The following is a 21,717-nucleotide window of genomic DNA, read 5'->3' on the forward strand; positions in this document are numbered from 1 at the left end:
CCATCACCATCTTGGTTTCTTGCCGTCTCCATCTTGGTTTTTGACCGTCGCCATCTTGGTTTCTTGCTGTCTCCATCTTGGTTTTTGACCGTCGCCATCTTGGTTTTTGGCCGTCTCCATCTTGGTTTCTTGCCGTCTCCATCTTGGTTTTTGGCCGTCTCCATCTTGGTTTCTTGCCGTCTCCATCTTGGTTTCTTGCCGTCTCCATCTTGGTTTTTGTCCGTCTCCATCTTGATTTCTGGCCGTCACCATCTTGGTTTTTGGTCGTCACCATCTTGGTTTCTGTCACTCACCATCTTGGTTTTTGGCCGTCACCATCTTGGTTTTTGGACGTCTCCATCTTGGTTTCTGGCCGTCACCATCTTGGTTTCTGGCCGTCTCCATCTTGGTTTCTGGCCGTCTCCATCTTGGTTTTTGGCCGTCACCATCTTGGTTTTTGGACGTCTCCATCTTGGTTTCTGGCCGTCACCATCTTGGTTTCTGGCCGTCTCCATCTTGGTTTCTGGCCGTCTCCATCTTGGTTTTTGGCCGTCACCATCTTGGTTTTTGGACGTCTCCATCTTGGTTTCTGGCAATCTCCATCTTGGTTTGGCTCAGATTCTGTTTATTTTAGTCAGTAAATCAAACTGAGGGGAACAAATGTGCCACCAAACCAAAACAACGAGCTGAACGAGGCTTTAAAAGCTAATAAATCCCCGTGGGTTCCCCTTTCACATTACATGTAGTCATATTGATTAGTCGAGCTTTAAAATAATGCACACAGCTTTAAATTCTGCTTCCACACATTATTCACAACAGGAACTATATATATATATAGACAGGATATATTGATTTAGTGTTTGAGCTTCACGGTCCAGCTGGCACGAGAGGGAAATATAATACCACTGTAAGAGAAAGACTCCTGTTACAGCAGTTTTACAGATTATTATGTGTAAATTAAATGTGTTTGTGGTTCTTTATTGGCTCAGCAGGTTTAATAGACTCAGAGGTTAAAACCTGTAATAGAGTCTCTACAACGTCTGACTCTCAGAAACAAAGAAAGGCTGCAAATTCCTGAATTATTGACATTTCTTCCTCCAAAGTGGAGTCTGTAAGAGGAGAGGGGGGGATGGGTGGTCAGGGTTGGGTTTTGTACATTATGTTGGTATTTTCTTTGTCTTATCCCGGTCTCTTAAACGGCCCTTATTGTTTGTTTAAAATAGTGCTGTCACTACAGATTATTTACATTACTGACAATCGATAAATTGTTAAATCATAACATTATATATACATATATATATATATATATATTTCATTGAGATATAAGATATGCACTGGAAATAAATAACAAAAATTACATAATTATAAATAAAACATTAATTAAAAAATAAATAAATGAATAAAATAAAATGACAAATTGTAAATTGAAATTAAAATAAGAATAAAAAAAATATTTAAAATAATACAAAAATATTAAATGAAAATACAAAATAAATTTTAATATTTAAAACACTACACAAAATGTAAATATAAATTAAATACAAATATTTCAAATCATCTACTGTCAACTACATTTTTGATTAACTGATGAATTATTATATTTGAAATGTTTTGTGATAAAATTATTTCATTGAGATATAATATATATATATATATATATATATATGCACTGGAAAATAAATAACAATAATAAACAAAAAAAGAATTAAAAATGAATAAATGAATAAAATAAAATAAATTGTAAATAAAAATAAATATTTAAAATTGTGTTATTACAAAAATGGAAATTAAAATAAATAAAGTTATTTAAAATAAAAATAAAAACATTAAAATAAAAAAATCATCTCAATCCCAATCTCTTAAACTATCTTTATTGTTTATTTTAAATTGAGATGTAACTACAGATTATTTCCATTATTGACCTACTACTTTTATGATCAACTGATAAATTGTTAAATCTTTGAAATGTTGGAATTTAGTGAAAAATGCCTCATCAGAACTCAAAGTGTCATCTTCAAAATGTTTGTTTTATCTGATCAACAGTCTGAAAACCAAAGATATTCAGTTTACACTGATAGAAAACAGGAAATCATCCAAGATGGCGACAGACAAAAACCAAGATGACGACAGCCGAAATGCCAAACTGGAGGCTTCAAAACGGGAGTCACCAAACCAGTGTGTAACGTCACGGTGTCTCCGTCCTCGTCTTCCGTTCAGTGGGGTTTTATAGGAAGTGAAGCATTAAAGCAGCTCCTCTCTGAGACTCTGAGTGAACTGTATTCATGTCTACTGACTTTCTATTTATCCGTCTCTATTAGATGCACACTCATAAATCTATTTCATTGGAGTGATATGCATCAGTGGAAAGTGACAGGCGGGCTAATTTCAGAGTGACATGGCGCCACGTTGAGCGGTGATCTATCACATCCAGAGTTTCCTGATGAATTAAACTGCAGGTTATTACTCCCCATGCATCATCCGCTGGCTGACAGCTGATACTGAGGAGGAGACGCCTTTAATGACAGTTTGTCTGAAGGAGAACCGACCTGCATTCATTATATCGGCCTTTACGCCTCACTGGCACCGGTTTAGGACGTCTGGACACCTTTCATCTGAGCTTTGTTGTAACACAAACTAGTTTCTAGAGTTTAGCTGTAGTTTAATATGAGAGACGTGTGTTAAAGTTTGACGGAGCATCAGAGGGATGTTGAGAGAGTGTTTCGTGACGTGTCCAGAAAGAGCTCAGCAGTTTAACTGGTTCTGGAAGGACGGAGCTCAGAGAAGACTGTTATGTATAAGAACCATTTAAATAACAAGACCTCATGTTGAGTCGGATATTTGAGGAGACGGAACGTCAACTAAGTCAACTACATATCACAGCTAAACTATCTTGTTTTTTGGCCGTCACCATCGTGGTTTTTCTCATACAGTGTGTTCCAATCCACGTACTTCCAGAAGTACACTTCAATGTAGTGCACTCTGTGCACTCTGTACTCACTTGAGTAGTGCGTAAATTTCAACGGGGTAGGGTCGTCTCAAATCGAATACTCTGCGGCGCACTGACCGGAAATGACGATCGCAACATTTGACCGCGTGTCGCTACCCGCCAAAATATCTTCTGAAACAAAATGAAAGCAGAGTGTAAATTACGTTTCCAACGTCGTCGCCTACGATGTGTCCTCCTGTTGGCTGAAAATGCACCGGTATGTTTACGTATTGTATTGTTTTATTCTGTTATCTACGTCTGTTTGAATAGTGGTCGTGGCTCCGCCCCTTCCGCTACGTAGCCAAGATGGCGACTGTTGAGTGTGGAAAGTGTCCAGCGTTCCACACTCAACAATCTGACCGTTTTGAGTGCACTGCATTTTGCCGTACTTCCCAGTGTGAACGCACTTATGCACTCAAAGTAGTAAGTGTAAATAAAGAAGTACTGTTGGAACACACTGATAGACTTCTATATGACCAGACTTCTTTTAGCAACCAGAGGAGTCGCCCCCTGCTGGCTGTTAGACAGAATGCAGGTCTAAGGCACTTCAGGCTTCACTTTTCAGACCCGGAGTCTGGTAATAATCTGAATATTACCGTGACAATACAACCAGAGCTGTTTACGCTCCGTCAGCGAGTTTGGCTTCATGAAACACTTAAAGACTTGTTGTTGGAAGTCAAATAGCTCCGGGTGCAGAGATCACACAGAATACAGTCATGTTTAATTAATAAATCTCCAAGTATTAAAATATTCACAGAGCCGCCTCAGGTCAAGTTTAAATCACAGTGTGTTGCATTATGGGAGCTTTTCGAACATGAAAGATGAATCCTCTCGGGATAAACAATGTTGAACGTGAGCTGCTGTCAGTAGACTCGATGAGAGGGCTGGAATGAATCGATTGGGAGACAAATAATCAATTAACTGTTTGAGTTATTAATCAAGTAAAATGCAGAACACTCTCTGGCTGGAGCTTCTTAAATGTGATTTGCTGCTTTTCTCTGTTTTATATCTTCACAAACTGAACATATTTTAGATTTTAGCGACACTATGGGATGGCGATGTGTGTCATTTTGGTCCAGACTGAAATATCTCAATAACTATTGGATGGATTTCAGCGGAGTTTTATTTATTGTCTCAAGAGGAGTAATCCTACTGACTTTGGGGATCCAATGAATTTTCTCTAGCGCCACCATGAGGTTCACATTTGGAGTTTTTAGTCAAATGATTCAACAACTACTGGATGGATTGTCATAAAAATTGGTACAAACATTCATGTTCTTCTGACATTTCATCCAGCGCCATCATCAGGTCAACATTTGAATGTGTCCAATACTTTGGTTTATGACCAAATATTTACAAAACTCATGACATCCGATCACCATTAGCTCTGTTGTGTTTTTGTGGGTTTATTTTTATTTTTTATTATTATTATTATTCTAAATATATTTGTATATTTTTTGTTTTTTAATTTACAATTTAATGTGATATATTTATTTTCAATTAATGTTTTATTTATAATTATGTTATTTATCTCTAAAGCATATCTTAAATCTCAATTAAAAAAATTATCACAAAAAGATTTTTAAAAAATGTCATTCTGTTGCCATCAGTTCTGTTTTTTATTTGTTTTTGTAGGTTTATCTTTTTTTATTATTATTTTAAATATTTTACCTTTATTTATTTTTTATTTTTATTCCATTTATTTATTTATTATTAATGTTGTGTAAAATTATGTAATATTTGTTATTTATTTAGATTTTTAATTTAAATATTTTGATTATTTTATTTTAATTCAGTTTTTTTATTTAATTAATTAATTTTGTATTTATTAATTTATTTTTAATTAATGTTTTGTTTATAATTATGTAATTTTTGCTATTTATTTCCATAGCATATCTTAAATTACTATACAAAACATTTTATCACAAAAAAAGCTAATGCCGTGCTAAGCTAAGATGTTAAACATCACACCTGCTCAGCATCAGCATGTTCGCATGTAGCTCAAAACACCTCAAACACCTGCTAGCATGGCTGTGGACTCTTGATCTTGTTGTTGTGTTGATCGGATAAAACAAGCCGTTTGAAGACGTCATACAGTATAATAATAATAATAATAATAATAATAATAATAATATTAGATTATAATAATAGATTCTATAAATGAATTGTAAATTCAAGCTGTAGTTGCAGCTGCAGCTCTGCTCGCTCACATACTGAACATTTACAACACAAAGACACACAGCAGCTCTTTCCTCGCTGCCTTCATGCAGTCGAGCTCCAGACATCCATCATTCCTCTGAGCAGAGCAGACAAAGAGCGACAGTCAGAGAGAGGAGAGATAGCGTCTGTATCTCCATCTATCACAGGGGGGGTCTCATCCAGTCTGAGTTCAGGGTCTAATATTTACATTGCATGGAGGCCTGGACTGGCACCAGAGTGTAAAACACACCTCCTCCTGTTTGTCCTTGTGCATGTATTGTGTATTATTTATGTATTATTGAGCCAGCTGACGGACAGTAAAGGGAGGACGGACGCTGCCAGTCGTCCAGGCTGTCGTCCTGCTTCATGCCAGCTTCACCACCCACCGTCTCTAGTCTCCAGTCTCTAGTCTCGTCTGCAGAGCCAACCCCATCAGCTCCAACAGCTGTTAGCACAATAACTGAGATAAATGGATAACACGACAACAACACACACACGGGCTCAGACAGATGGACCGGTACACACTGATACCACGGTGTGGTCTGGTCTGGTCGCAGGGCTCACATCATGTCTACTAGTACAGGATCTACACACCGAGACCACGGTGTGGTCTGGTCTGGCTGCAGGGCTCACATGATGTCTACTAGTACAGGATCTACACACCGAGACCACGGTCTGGTCTGGTCTGGCTGCAGGGCTCACATGATGTCTACTAGTACAGGATCTACACACCGAGACCACGGTCTGGTCTGGTCTGGCTGCAGGGCTCACATGATGTCTACTAGTACAGGATCTACACACCGAGACCACGGTCTGGTCTGGTCTGGCTGCAGGGCTCACATCATGTCTACTAGTACAGGATCTACACACCGAGACCACAGTCTGGTCTGGTCTGGTCTGGTCGCAGGGCTCACATCATGTCTACTAGTACAGGATCTACACACCGAGACCACGGTCTGGTCTGGTCTGGCTGCAGGGCTCACATCATGTCTACTAGTACAGGATCTACACACCGAGACCACGGTCTGGTCTGGTCTGGTCGCAGGGCTCACATCATGTCTACTAGTACAGGATCTACACACCGAGACCACGGTCTGGTCTGATCTGGCTGCAGGGCTCACATCATGTCTACTAGTACAGGATCTACACACCGAGACCACGGTCTGGTCTGGTCTGGCTGCAGGGCTCACATCATGTCTACTAGTACAGGATCTACACACCGATACCACGGTGTGGTCTGGTCTGGCTGCAGGGCTCACATCATGTCTACTAGTACAGGATCTACACACCGAGACCACGGTCTGGTCTGGTCTGGTCTGGTCGCAGGGCTCACATCATGTCTACTAGTACAGGATCTACACACCGAGACCACGGTCTGATCTGGTCTGGTCTGGTCTGGTCGCAGGGCTCACATCATGTCTACTAGTACAGGATCTACACACCGAGACCACGGTGTGGTCTGGTCTGGTCGCAGGGCTCACCTCATGTCTACTAGTACAGGATCTACACACCGAGACCACGGTGTGGTCTAGTCTGGTCGCAGGGCTCACATGATGTCTACTAGTACAGGATCTACACACCGAGACCACGGTCTGGTCTGGTCTGGTCGCAGGGCTCACATCATGTCTACTAGTACAGGATCTACACACCGAGACCACGGTCTGGTCTGGCTGCAGGGCTCACATGATGTCTACTAGTACAGGATCTACACACGATACCACGGTGTGGTCTGGTCTGGCTGCAGGGCTCACATCATGTCTACTAGTACAGGATCTACACACCGAGACCACAGTCTGGTCTGGTCTGGTCTGGTCGCAGGGCTCACATCATGTCTACTAGTACAGGATCTACACACCGAGACCACGGTCTGGTCTGGTCTGGCTGCAGGGCTCACATCATGTCTACTAGTACAGGATCTACACACCGAGACCACGGTCTGGTCTGGTCTGGCCGCAGGGCTCACATCATGTCTACTAGTACAGGATCTACACACCGAGACCACGGTCTGGTCTGGTCTGGCTGCAGGGCTCACATCATGTCTACTAGTACAGGATCTACACACCGAGACCACGGTCCTGGTCTGGTCTGGCTGCAGGGCTCACATCATGTCTACTAGTACAGGATCTACACACCGATACCACGGTGTGGTCTGGTCTGGCTGCAGGGCTCACATCATGTCTACTAGTACAGGATCTACACACCGAGACCACGGTCTGGTCTGGTCTGGTCTGGTCGCAGGGCTCACATCATGTCTACTAGTACAGGATCTACACACCGATACCACGGTCTGGTCTGGTCTGGCTGCAGGGCTCACATGATGCCTACTAGTACAGGATCTACACACCGAGACCACGGTCTGGTCTGGTCTGGCTGCAGGGCTCACATCATGTCTACTAGTACAGGATCTACACACCGAGACCACGGTCCTGGTCTGGTCTGGTCGCAGGGCTCACATCATGTCTACTAGTACAGGATCTACACACCGATACCACGGTCTGGTCTGGCTGCAGGGCTCACATGATGTCTACTAGTACAGGATCTACACACCGAGACCACGGTGTGGTCTGGTCTGGTCGCAGGGCTCACATGATGTCTACTAGTACAGGATCTACACACCGAGACCACGGTCTGGTCTGGTCTGGTCGCAGGGCTCACATCATGTCTACTAGTACAGGATCTACACACCGAGACCACGGTCTGGTCTGGTCTGGTCGCAGGGCTCACATCATGTCTACTAGTACAGGATCTACACACCGAGACCACGGTCTGGTCTGGTCTGGTCGCAGGGCTCACATCATGTCTACTAGTACAGGATCTACACACCGAGACCACGGTCTGGTCTGGTCTGGTCGCAGGGCTCACATCATGTCTACTAGTACAGGATCTACACACCGAGACCACGGTCTGGTCTGGCTGCAGGGCTCACATGATGCCTACTACTACAGGATCTAACTTCACCATCAGAGACATTAACTGGGTTTAGAAGCAGCGTGGTGAAATACTCCCGTCTCTAACAGAGAAAACAGAAATCACTGAGCCTTTGTTCTCATTTGTCTCCCTGCAGCTGGAAAGGTGGAGTCAAACACAACTCACTGTAACTGGTAGGAGAAGTATTCAGATTATGATCGTAATAGCAGCAATACTACAGTCAGTGTAAAAGTACTCGACTACAAGTAAAAGTCCTGTAATTTTTGCTATTTATTTCCAGTGCATATCTTAAATCTCAATTTAAAAAAAAGTGATCACAAAAAAAAAACTATTGACATTCCCATCAACCTCAGCTCTACTTTGTGTTGCTGGAGGCATTTTGAGGGACTTTACTTGAGCTTTTCCATTGATGGTTCTTCTTTTACTTTTCATAAAACTAGTGAAGTACGACCAGCAAAATGTACTTAATGTACATGACAGGACTTTTACATGTGATGGAGTATTTTAACTTTGTGGTATTTTAGTAAAGGATCTGAATACTCCTGACTACTCCCAGACTGACCTCTTCTTGATGAGGTCCAGCGCCGAGCCGATGAGGCCGTCCTTCATCTTGTAGATCTTGGCTCCGTAGCTGGACAGGTCGGTCCCCTCCAGGAGGAGCGCCGGGCAGCAGCTGGAGGGCCGACCCCAGTTCTCCCTGCTGGGCGGGAAGGGGACCGACCCGGCCGGTTCCAGGCTGCTCCTCCTGCGCCTGCTGCTCCCGTCGCCGCCGAGGGCGAGGGCCTTCTCCTGGGCCGAGCTGGCCAGCGGCTGCAGGGGCGATCGTGGAGACGGGCCGGTGCGGATGGGAGAGTACGAGCTGGAGACGGAGGTGGAGATACAAGGAGGTCTCTCTGAGGTCTCTCCCTGCACCTCCTCTGAATCCTCTCGCTGCTCTCGGTGTCCTCCACTAGAGCTTGACTCGGGGACGGTCCGATCAGAAGGAGGTGTCTTACGGTCTGATGATGTCTCAGATGTTCCAGAGACCACAGAACCAGCTGTGGACTCTTTGCCCTCCTTCTGCCTCATCCTCTTAAACTCCTCGAACGTTGGGATGTGTAGGCGTCCCACGGGAGGTCTGGGGCGCTCCGGTGCAGAATCAGATCCGTTACCTGCGATGTTGTCTGTCGTGTAGGAGGTCTTCACCACTTTGGGGCTGGACGGGGAGCTGTGGAGAGCCAGGTTGGGGCTGCTGTTCTGCCGCCGGAGCTGCAGGCGCCTCAGCACCTCCTGCTTGATCTCCTCGGGGCTGGTGATGCGCATTGTGCACGGCGGTCTGGACCCAGCAAACCGTCGAGTGTACTGGGATCACCTGAGGTCGCAGTGGGAGGGGCTTCAGATACTCGACTGATGACCTCGCGCTCTGGAGGCGGAGTTTCTCCCTCAGGCCCTTCCTCGCGTCCCATTCGTCGACACCACCTGGAAACAGCAGCTGGGGGAAGAGCGGCAGGTCCTTCCTGGGAAGTCGAGGGTAGAACGCCAGGCTCTCCTGGTTGGGGGCTCCCATCATAGATCCATCGGGGGGCCCGTCGTACCAGTGGCTGGTGGAGGTGTAGCGTAGAATAAACTCGCTGTCCACGCTCCTGTAGGGGGCAGCACTGAACGCATACAGGCCAGAATCTGCCACCGAGTTCCAGTTCAGGTTCTCCATGCTCCTGTACGGCCGGCCGCCGGTGCTTCCCGTGTGGGTGCAGGAGCCCGGGGCCGGGTCCGGGGCCCCCAGAGGGCCCGGCCTGCTGGAGCAGTACCTCAGGCCCAGGTTGGTGAGCAGGGTGCTGCTGTTACAGCGGGCCATGAGCGGGTAGTGAGGGACGGCGGGTCTGTGGCGGGGGAAGGAGGACAAGGGGTCGGGGGACAGTGGGAGGTTGGCGACGCAGGGCTCCATGTCGATGACGAGGTGGTGGTGGGGGGCGCAGCCAGCGGGAGAGCCGGCGGAGGCTGCGGCTGAGGAGGCGGAGGGGTAGTCACATGGCAGTGGAGGCTTTACGTCCGGCATGGCGGCGGGCTGAGCGAGCGGCGCTCAGACACGCTGTCAGCAGGTACGAACATCTGCAGCCTGCAGAGACACAGACAGAGACAGAGACAGAGATATAATGAGATTGTTTACCATGCTGCCTTTCTGTTAGCATGGTCTATAACATCTGTGGGCGTGGTCTATAACATCTGTTAGCGTGGTCTATAACATCTGTGGGCGTGGTCTATAACATCTGTGGGCGTGGTCTATAACATCTGTGGGCGTGGTCTTTAACATCTGTTAGCGTGGTCTATAACATCTGTGGGCGTGGTCTATAACATCTGTGGGCGTGGTCTATAACATCTGTGGGCGTGGTCTATAACATCTGTTAGCGTGGTCTTTAACATCTGTGGGCGTGGTCTATAACATCTGTGGGCGTGGTCTATAACATCTGTGGGCGTGGTCTATAACATCTGTTAGCGTGGTCTTTAACATCTGTGGGCGTGGTCTATAACATCTGTTAGCATGGTCTATAACATCTGTTAGCATGGTCTATAACATCTGTGGGCGTGGTCTATAACATCTGTTAGCGTGGTCTATAACAACTGTTAGCGTGGTCTATAACATCTGTGGGCGTGGTCTTTAACATCTGTTAGCGTGGTCTATAACATCTGTTAGCATGGTCTATAACATCTGTTAGCGTGGTCTATAACATCTGTGGGCGTGGTCTATAACATCTGTTAGCATGGTCTATAACATCTGTTAGCGTGGTCTATAACATCTGTGGGCGTGGTCTTTAACATCTGTGGGCGTGGTCTATAACATCTGTTAGCATGGTCTATAACATCTGTTAGCATGGTCTATAACATCTGTGGGCGTGGTCTTTAACATCTGTTAGCGTGGTCTATAACATCTGTTAGCATGGTCTATAACATCTGTTAGCGTGGTCCTATAACATCTGTTAGCGTGGTCTATAACATCTGTGGGCGTGGTCTATAACATCTGTTAGCATGGTCTATAACATCTGTTAGCATGGTCTATAACATCTGTGGGCGTGGTCTTTAACATCTGTTAGCATGGTCTATAACATCTGTTAGCATGGTCTATAACATCTGTTAGCGTGGTCTATAACATCTGTGGCGTGGTCTATAACATCTGTGGGCGTGGTCTATAACATCTGTTAGCGTGGTCTATAACATCTGTGGGCGTGGTCTTTAACATCTGTGGGCGTGGTCTATAACATCTGTTAGCATGGTCTATAACATCTGTTAGCGTGGGTCTATAACATCTGTTAGCGTGGTCTATAACATCTGTGGGCGTGGTCTATAACATCTGTTAGCGTGGTCTATAACAACTGTTAGCGTGGTCTATAACATCTGTGGGCGTGGTCTATAACATCTGTTAGCGTGGTCTACTATAACATCTGTTAGCGTTGGTCTATAACATCTGTTAGCGTGGTCTATAACATCTGTTAGCATGGTCTATAACATCTGTGGGCGTGGTCTATAACATCTGTGGGCGTGGTCTATAACATCTGTTAGCGTGGTCTATAACATCTGTGGGCGTGGTCTATAACATCTGTTAGCGTGGTCTATAACATCTGTTAGCATGGTCTATAACATCTGTTAGCATGGTCTATAACATCTGTGGGCGTGGTCTTTAACATCTGTTAGCGTGGTCTATAACATCTGTTAGCATGGTCTATAACATCTGTTAGCATGGTCTATAACATCTGTGGGCGTGGTCTATAACATCTGTTAGCGTGGTCTATAACATCTGTTAGCGTGGTCTATAACATCTGTTAGCATGGTCTATAACATCTGTTAGCATGGTCTATAACATCTGTGGGCGTGGTCTTTAACATCTGTTAGCGTGGTCTATAACATCTGTTAGCATGGTCTATAACATCTGTGGGCGTGGTCTATAACATCTGTTAGCGTGGTCTATAACATCTGTTAGCGTGGTCTATAACATCTGTTAGCGTGGTCTATAACATCTGTTAGCATGGTCTATAACATCTGTGGGCGTGGTCTATAACATCTGTGGGCGTGGTCTATAACATCTGTTAGCGTGGTCTATAACATCTGTGGGCGTGGTCTATAACATGTTAGCGTGGTCTATAACATGTTAGCGTGGTCTATAACATCTGTTAGCGTGGTCTATAACATCTGTGGGCGTGGTCTATAACATGTTAGCGTGGTCTATAACATGTTAGCGTGGTCTATAACATCTGTTAGTGTGGTCTATAACATCTGTTAGCATGGTCTATAACATCTGTGGGCGTGGTCTATAACATCTGTTAGCGTGGTCTATAACATCTGTGGGCGTGGTCTATAACATCTGTTAGCGTGGTCTATAACATCTGTGGGCGTGGTCTATAACATCTGTGGGCGTGGTCTATAACATCTGTTAGCGTGGTCTATAACATCTGTGGGCGTGGTCTATAACATCTGTTAGCGTGGTCTATAACATCTGTTGGCGTGGTCTATAACATCTGTGGGCGTGGTCTATAACATCTGTTAGCGTGGTCTATAACATCTGTTAGCGTGGTCTATAACATCTGTTAGCGTGGTCTATAACATCTGTGGGCGTGGTCTATAACATCTGTGGGCGTGGTCTATAACATCTGTTAGCGTGGTCTATAACATCTGTGGGCGTGGTCTATAACATCTGTGGGCGTGGTCTATAACATCTGTTAGCGTGGTCTATAACATCTGTGGGCGTGGTCTATAACATCTGTGGGCGTGGTCATGGCATGTTCGCCTCCCCCCTTGTGTTGTGAACGTTGTGTAGATGGATGAAAGCAGATTGGATTATATTTGCATAATGTATTTATATTTCCTCTTGATAACATTAGATGTTTACACAGCTAACAGCATTACGAAAATTAGTTAGCTAAGCCGTTAGCGAACATTAGTTGTCAGATCTTGTGAGTGAGTGTTTCTGAGACAGAGAAAGGTTCTCCTGATTTGTCCGTCTGAAAAATGTCATTTTTAGTGCCAGAATGTTCAGAAGATATGCAGCTTGTGAAAAATATTTACTTTGGTAACTTCGGGGAGAAAGAATCGGTCATAATCTGTGTTCTCGTTCACTTCTCCCGTTGGAGTTAAGAGACTCAGGACCTGCCGGTGGCGTCCTAAAGGGGGCGGGGCCGAGGAGAAACCCACCTGACACAGATCCAGAAACTGACTCTCAGTGTGCCGTCTCCTTTCTGAACTGTCTCTGGTATCAGTCTGTGCAGAGAAACTCTGTACGCTGTAAATATGTCTGCAAGTTTTAATCCAATTTACTACAAATCACTTCACATCACAGCTAACCTATATATATGTCAATATGCTGATGACATCCGCCTAATTTTGGCAGAAAAAAAGTAAACAAAAAAGGGAGTGGTAATGTGAGGATGCCCTCACTAACTGACTCAATGACCTGAATACTAGCTTGTCGTGAAGGAGGCTAAACTTACACTAAATGTTGGAGAGGAAAAACTGTCATGTCCATTTTCAAAGAGGTCACTTGACCTATGACCTCCAGATCAGTGAATGTAAATGGGTTCTATGGGTACCCACGAGTCTCCCCTTTACAGACATGCCCACTTTATGATAATCACATGCAGTTTGGGGCAAGTCATAGTCAAGTCAGCACACTGACACACTGACAGCTGTTGTTGCCTGTTGGGCTGCAGTTTGACATGTTATGATTGGAGCATATTGTTTTATGCTAAATGCAGTACCTGTGAGGGTTTCTGGATCAATATCTGTCATTGATTTGTGTTGTTAATTGATTTACAATAATAAATATATACATACATTTGCATAAAGCAGCATATTTGTCCACTCCCATGTTGATAAGAGGATTAAATACTTGACAAATCTCCCTTTAAGGTTCATTTTGAACAGATAGAAAATGTGGGATTAACTATTTTAATCGATTGACAGCCCTAATTATGATATTTTATCTCTTCTGTAGTGTTGATAATGCAGCTCAGCTCTTCTACTGGTATCACCGTCCTCGACCATGTGACAGAGATTTGTCTTCAGCCACGAGGACGACGGCTCGGTCCACACAGTATTATACATTATAGGAATATTGGATCAGCACAGTGTCTCTGAAGCATTGGTTCCTCCACCAGAATAATCACATTCATTTTATAGAAACAGCTCCCCGTCTTCCCCCCTCAGGCTTCCTCTCTTTCTCTGCAGCAAGAATAATAATAGAGGGATTATTGGCCTGCTTGTCAGGCTATTAAAACATGAGATGGAGAGACAGATACAGAGACAGAGAGTTCGGTAAAAGAGACAAAGATGGGAGAGGAAATGACGCTGAGCTGAGGGGACAGTAATGAAGATAACTGGTTGTCTCTTTCAGACTGATCAGACTGCAACTGTAGATAGTAGAGAGCTGGTAACGTGGTAGAACGGTATACTGGGTCTCTGTAATGAGAACAAATAGCATGTCAACGTCCATCATCCTATCTCGTGTTGTGTCTCCATCGCCGTCTGCAGCAGCTGTGATTATGAAACAGGGACTCAGAGGGCTCATCCGTGATGCATTAGCTGAATAATAAAACCCAAATCATCTTTAGACTCTGTAACGCTCTCTAATGCCGGAGCACGAATAGGCCGCCACGCGTCTCTGCAGCTTTTGCAGTAACTGATAAATCTCCATTCCTCGCATGCTCGGACGTAAGCAAAAGCTACGCAGCCGTCAGAGTTAATCAGTCACCTCCAACACGGAGCTTCGCCTCTAATCTCATTTGTTGGCTGTTTATTAAATTCATGGTTCTGCAAAATAATAAAAACACAAGGACATTAATGTGTTGATCTGAAGTGAAACGGAGGACTGGAAGTCAAAATTAAAAACAGGTTTTTCAACAAATCACATGAAAAGAAAAGTGTCATAGAGCATCATTTTATGATTTTCATTATATTGCTGAAGTGTCTTAAACCTGCATTCTCTCTACCAGCCAGCAGGGGGCGACTCCTCTGGTTCTATAGAAGTCTATGAGAAAATGAGCCTACTTCTCTCTTGATTTACGACCTCAGTAAACATTGTAAACATGAGTTTATGGTCTCAATCACTAGTTTCAAGTCTTCTTCAATACAGCATGATGTTCATTTAGTAAATGATGGTCCTATTTAGAGTCAGATAGACCATAAAGCAGGGGATGCTTTAGGGCGGGGCTACCTGGTGATTGACAGGTCGCTACCACGGCGTTGTCCGGTCTGGGAGTTGTTCGTGTTTACATCTAATTAATACTTTCACAGCATGTTTTCACTTCATCATAAAGTTAATTAGAACATTTTGGTCGCCTAAAAATGTCTTATTCAGCGTTCGGTTGTACTTAGCTCCACCCTCTAGTGTCACAACTGGTTGCGAAAAAAACAAGACGGTGACGGCCAAAAACCAAGATGGAGACAGTCAAAAACCAAGATGGCGACAACCAAAAACCAAGATGGCGACGGTCAAAAACCGAGATGGAGACGGCCAAAAACCGAGATGGAGACGGCCAAAAACCAAGATGGAGACGGCCAAAAACCAAGATGGAGACGGCTCATTTTCTCAGAGACTTCTATACAACCAGAGGAGTCGCCCCCTGCTGGCGGGTAGAAAGGATGAAGGCACTTCAGCGTCGGCTTCACTTCTCAGACCCGGAGGTTGCTGCCAAACAATCCAATATTGCCATAAAGCCGTCTCTCACTGATGTTAAACTGCCTGTTACTCTGTTTGGTTCACACTAATATGAGTGTGTGCATGGTGTTGATAGGAGAGGAGGCACTGCTGTGGTGTTTGGCTTTAATTATCATGACCGTGTGTGTGTGTGTGTGTGTGTGTGTGTGTGTGTGTGTGTGTGTGTGTGTGTGTGTGTGTGTGTGTGTGTGTGTGTGTGTGTGTGTGTGTGTGTGTGTGTGTGTGTGTGTGTGTGTGTGTGTGTGTGCGTGCGTGCGTGCGTGCGTGCGTGCGTGCGTGCGTGCGTGCGTGCGTGCGTGTGTAGCAGGCAGCGTGCAGCGCAGCACGCCTCCCTCTCTGGTTGAATTACTGCCAGAATAAAAAGCTCTCTGGAGGTCCTCGCTCTCTCCGCTCTCTCTGATTCCTCCGTCACTGAGCTAACGGAGGAATAACTCATCCCCACCAGCAGGACGGTAAATCAGCCACCATGTCCCAGCATGCATGGGGGCTGGTTCCTCCAGATATGATGGCAGAGAGCGTGAAGAAGGACGGCATCAGAACGAGGACTTAAATCATTGATGTGATCGGATTCGCTGTCAGAGTGTCTCCATTATTAATTGAAGCTCAGTCAGTCTGTTTCTTATTGAGTCTTTATACATTTTAGATGATGTGGCCAAAAGTGTGTGGACACCTCTGGACTGTTTTACATGGTTTACACTACTGTAGACCCTTAGACGCTGATCTTTTACTGTTATTGTCTCCGTGCTGAAAACCAGCTCCATAAAGAAACGGTGACCTCGTCAGTGGAAAGTGTCTGAAAGCTCAGAGGTCACGAGTTGTGACGTGTTTGTTGACGTTGGAAGTTCATATTTCAGTACATAATAAGTTAATATATTGTAATTTTGGTCGTATATTTTAAAGTTAAATTCCAATTAAATTACATTTAATGAAAATAAAATAGAATAATAATGATAAAATAAAATAATATGAAATAAAATAAAAAATAAAGAATATAATGTAATAAAAAATTAAAAAATAACATTTTTCCAAATAAATAATAAAATGATAGAAAATTAAGCAAAATTAAAATTGATTTAATGAAAATAAACTAAAGATTAATACAATTATATTAAATAATATAAAATATGTAAAATAAAATAATACATATAATAAAAAGATAACGTGTTTCCAAATAAATAATAACATAAAATGATAGAAAATTAAGCTATATTAAAATAAAATTAGATTTAATGAAAATAAAATGGTAAAAATTTAAAATTAATTTAAAAAATATAAAAATAAAATGAAATTAATAAAAAATAAATACAATAAAAAATATAAAAATAATATAATAAGAAAACTAAAATAAGTTGTTTCCAAATAATAAAATAAAATAATAGAAAATCAAGCTAATTAGAAACAAAATATTAAAACAAATCTGGTGCAATATGTGTATTGTGCTCTGTAAAATAAAAGATAAAATTAAATAAAATGACATGAAATAAAAATAAATAAAAGTTGTTGCTTTCTTCTTTATAAAGCAACTTGTTTTTGTAAATCTAATTTTCTGAGACATAACTTTGGATACATTTTCACAATAAAAGCTTCTCATTATGACCAGAGAGTTCATGTTTCTGGTCGTATTTCTACAGATTGTGGCAGATCTTTACTGTGTAACTGTGTAAGTGTGTCTCTGCTTGTGTAGGTAGATAGAGTGTGATCTAATATGTGCGTCGTCTCTGCCTGATAACCAGAGGTTATCTCACAGCGAGCGTCGTGTTGCAGAGATCAGGTTTGGGAGCAGATCCTCCCGTTGCAGCCGGCTGATCTTCTGAACTTACTCCATTTTAATCAGTAAGGCCTCTACGACGCCTCGCTCCTCCTGCAGGTCATGGATCTGATCCCAGAGCGCCCGGCGTCCTCCGTCTCCGTCTCGTCTCCGTCTCCTCTCAGCGCAGAGATCCGTCTGGAGTTTCCAGACAGACAGACAGACAGACGGACGTGGCCTCCAGCTACAGGTAAAGAGAGAGAAGAAGAAGAAAGCAGATGAATCAGTGAGCTGCTGCTGTTTCTGAGCGTAAACTAGCAATAGGAGATGAAGATGGAGATGAAGAGCTGCTGCACAGATGTATCCCGATACTGTAAAACAAACCGTGGCCTCCTTCCACAGATTGAATTAGACGTTGAGTCAATTACATAATTAGTGTTTCTCTGTCAGGAGACAGTAGCAGATTACACACATCCAGACAACATGAGATGAATCAGTCACAGCTTTCTTTAAAACAGCCTGCGGAGGATTATTCAGTGTTATATTTCCACTAACAACAGTTTCTCTTTATATTGAATGAAATCATCATGTTTCACCAACAAGAGAGGAAACAAATACTGGTGGTGTCCTCCCAGGAGAACACGATATCTGGTGCAAATGAACCTTTTAAATAAACTATAAAGAAAACAAACAAAAATAAATTTAATTAGACATTTGCCCTTGCCAAATGCTAAATTAAATTAGATTTAATGAAAATAAATGAAATAAAAAAATATTTAAATGAAATAAAATAACATTAAATAAAAATTAATACAATAAAAAGTAATGAATATAATAGAATAAAAAATTAAATGTTTTGTTTAAAAAACAAATCTGGTGCAATATGTGTATTATGCTTTGTCCCTGTCAAATAAATGATAAAATTCAATACAATAACATGAAATAAAAATAAATAAAATAATAATAACAATAAATTTAATATAATATAATATAATAAAAATAACATGTTTCCGAATAAATAATAAAATAAAATGATAGAAGATTAAGCTAAATTAGAATTAAATTAGATTTAATGAAAATTAAAAGTTAAAACAATATTAATATTAAATAAAATAACATGTTCCCAAATAAATAATATAATGAAATGATAGAAAAATTAAGCTAAATTGAAATTAAATTAGATTCAATGAAAATAAATATTAATTAAAAAAAATACTAATATCAAATAAAATAACATGAAATAAAATAAATACAATAACAAATTATAAATATAATATAATAAAAATGTTTTAAATAAAATGTTACCCTATCAAATAAACAAAATTTAAATAGAAAAAAAAAATATGTTTTTTTGTGCTTTGTCCCTGTCAAATAAAAGATAAAATAAATAAAATAACATTAAAAAAAATAAATAATAAATATAATATAATAAAAAAAATAAAATGTTTCCCATCAAATAAAAAAATAAGTAAAACACTGCAGTTTAAGAAATAAATAGCTGTTTCCTTAAAACACAAAATAAGAGAAATACTCTGGATCGACTGACATCAACACATTAAAACTCAACAGTTAGGTTTCAACATGTAAAACATTTTAGACGACAAAGAAAAGAGAATAAATTACACAAATTCCTCAAATAACTACCTGGCAGACATGAATGTAATGTAGGCCAGCCGGCCGGAAACTAAACAAAAGAGACTGGAAAACTAAAACTGGGTTTCAGGTCAAAGACACGACTCAGAGACTCAGACTGGGAAACAGGACTCAGACTGGGAAACACGACTCAGACTGGGAAACAGGACTCAGACTGGGAAACAGGACTCAGACCGGGAAACAGGACTCAGACTGGGAAACAGGACTCAGACTGGGAAACAGGACTCAGACTGGGAAACAGGACTCAGACCGGGAAACAGGACTCAGACTGGGAAACAGGACTCAGACTGGGAAACAGGACTCAGACCGGGAAACAGGACTCAGACTGGGAAACAGGACTCAGACTGGGAAACAGGACTCAGACTGGGAAACAGGACTCAGACCGGGAAACAGGACTCAGACTGGGAAACAGGACTCAGACCGGGAAACAGGACTCAGACTGGGAAACAGGACTCAGACTGGGAAACAGGACTCAGACTGGGAAACACGACTCAGACCGGGAAACAGGACTCAGACTGGGAAACAGGACTCAGACTGGGAAACAGGACTCAGACTGGGAAACGCCGCTCCGCTCTGCAGGAATCCTGAATGATGACCCCCCCCCCCCCTCGTCTGTAAACACTAAAACCTGAATCCACTTCAACATCTTCAGCCTCTCGATGACAGACCACATGTTGTCATTCAGAGCTGCAGGTCACATGGTCTCTGACGTTAACACCCCCCCCCCCCAGGAGGATGCAGAGTGCTGTGGCTGCATCATCCAGAGCTTTGACAAGTGGCTGTCAGCCCCCCCCGCTCCGTCCCAGGAGTGATGGATGATTGACAGCCCTTCCTCTCTGGATCTATTCAGCCTCCTGCTGCAGAAAAACATCCAGCTTCACCTTCAGCTTCAGTTTGTCTCCAGATCTGATGATTTAATCCAGATTCTGATGAACAACTCCTCCCATCCCAGTAAAACCAGAATAACCAGTAAAACCAGAATAACCAGAATAACCAGAATAACCAGTAAAACCAGAATAACCAGAATAACCAGAATAACCAGTATAACCAGAATAACCTGAGTAACCAGTATAACCAGTATAACCCGTCTGTGACCGTCCCAGTGAAGCTGAGGGGGGGGGGGGGAACCGACTGAAGTGACCCACTTATTTATTTTATTTCTTCTCTTTTTATCCGGCGAGCGTTTAAACCACTGAGCCGTTCCCCTGCCGTTCCAACCCATTTCATTCATCCTCTCAGTGTGTGTGTGTGTGCGTGTGTGTGTGTGTGCGTGCGTGCGTGTGCGTGCGTGTGTGTGTGTGTGTGTGGTAGAAGAGGTGATAATAATGTGTTTTTTGGTTTCTGACACCTCCAGCGTTCCCCACAGACGTGAAGACTCACACATAAACTGAAATATTAAAACAAGTAAACATCTTCTGCTCTCTGTCTCTGAGGTGTTACATTTAAATATAAAATATATTACCCAAAATATCAATGCACGGTATTAACAACATGAAAACACGCCCAAAAATGACATGTTGATATTTACAGATAGTCCAACACTAACCGTCTCTTATGGAGGGCGAAACCTGCCAGAATCAAAAATAAATGATTCAATAAATAAATAAATGTCATAAATATAGCAAAATAATATTAAAAATAAATGTAGCCATTAATTGATAAAATGTTTTCTGTTTAAATTTGCTTCTTTATTTATGTATCTTTGTATTAATTATTTTATACATTTACTCTTCTGTTTAATTTCCCTTTTATTTATTTATGTATTTATTTTTAATTAATGAATTTATTTTTGCATTTATTAATTTTTTGCATAATTTTTTTTAAATGCATGTTTTTATTTATGTATTTATTCTTATTAATTTCAAATGTATTTATTTATCTTTTATTATATATATATATATATATATATATATATAAATTTCATTTAATTATTTTTTTTATTTATTTGTATTATTTTTTCATTTATTTTTCTTTTATTAATTTTTTGATTAATTTTTTATTTATTTATTTTTGCATTTATGTTTTATTTATTTTATATACATTTTTAAATGCATGTATTTATTTAAGTATTTTTGCATTTATTTATTTATTTTTCAGATTTTCTCTTTGCATTTCACCCATTATTTATTTCTAGAAGTATTATTTATTTATTTCTTGACCCACCCACTATTTATACTACGTCACTGCTCCGACGGTCAAATAACGGCGCGGCTGGGTTTACATTGGAGTTAGCTGATGCTAAAAGGTGCCTCTGTGCATCGGTCTCCGATGCCGAGGGGAGCTGCCCAAACGGCGGTATTTGTTGAGTTGGGAGTGAGAACGATGAAGGATGAACCATCCTCTGAGGCAGCTCTGACTCTCCATACATTAACACGTGAATAAACACCTCTCTGACACAATGTCAACAAAACTCTGAACATTTAATGTTTTACAAGCAAGTATTTTAATTTACAACATGAACGTGAGTCAGACCTCTGACTGGTTTGAGTTAAGAACATTTAAACACTGTTAAAACCGACATGGCGTGAATGTGTTCAGCTCAGC

The 21,717-nt window shown here is 41.9% G+C and overlaps 1 protein-coding gene across 1 annotated transcript in view; it reads right to left on the reverse strand.

The window, feature by feature from the left end:
• Positions 1–17,758, reverse strand: part of si:dkey-91i10.2 (uncharacterized protein LOC555224 homolog) — a 32,260-nt gene extending 14,502 nt beyond the window's left edge. Inside the window, 3 exon segments of the mRNA XM_037790514.1 lie at positions 8,655–9,416; positions 9,418–10,187; positions 17,594–17,758. Of these exon segments, the coding sequence (XP_037646442.1) occupies positions 8,655–9,416; positions 9,418–10,127 (1,472 nt within the window). The 5' untranslated portion in view covers positions 10,128–10,187; positions 17,594–17,758.
• Positions 17,759–21,717: the final 3,959 nt, after the last annotated feature.

This window comes from Sebastes umbrosus, chromosome 13 (genome assembly GCF_015220745.1).
Source record: "Sebastes umbrosus isolate fSebUmb1 chromosome 13, fSebUmb1.pri, whole genome shotgun sequence".
Lineage (NCBI taxonomy): Eukaryota > Metazoa > Chordata > Actinopteri > Perciformes > Sebastidae > Sebastes > Sebastes umbrosus.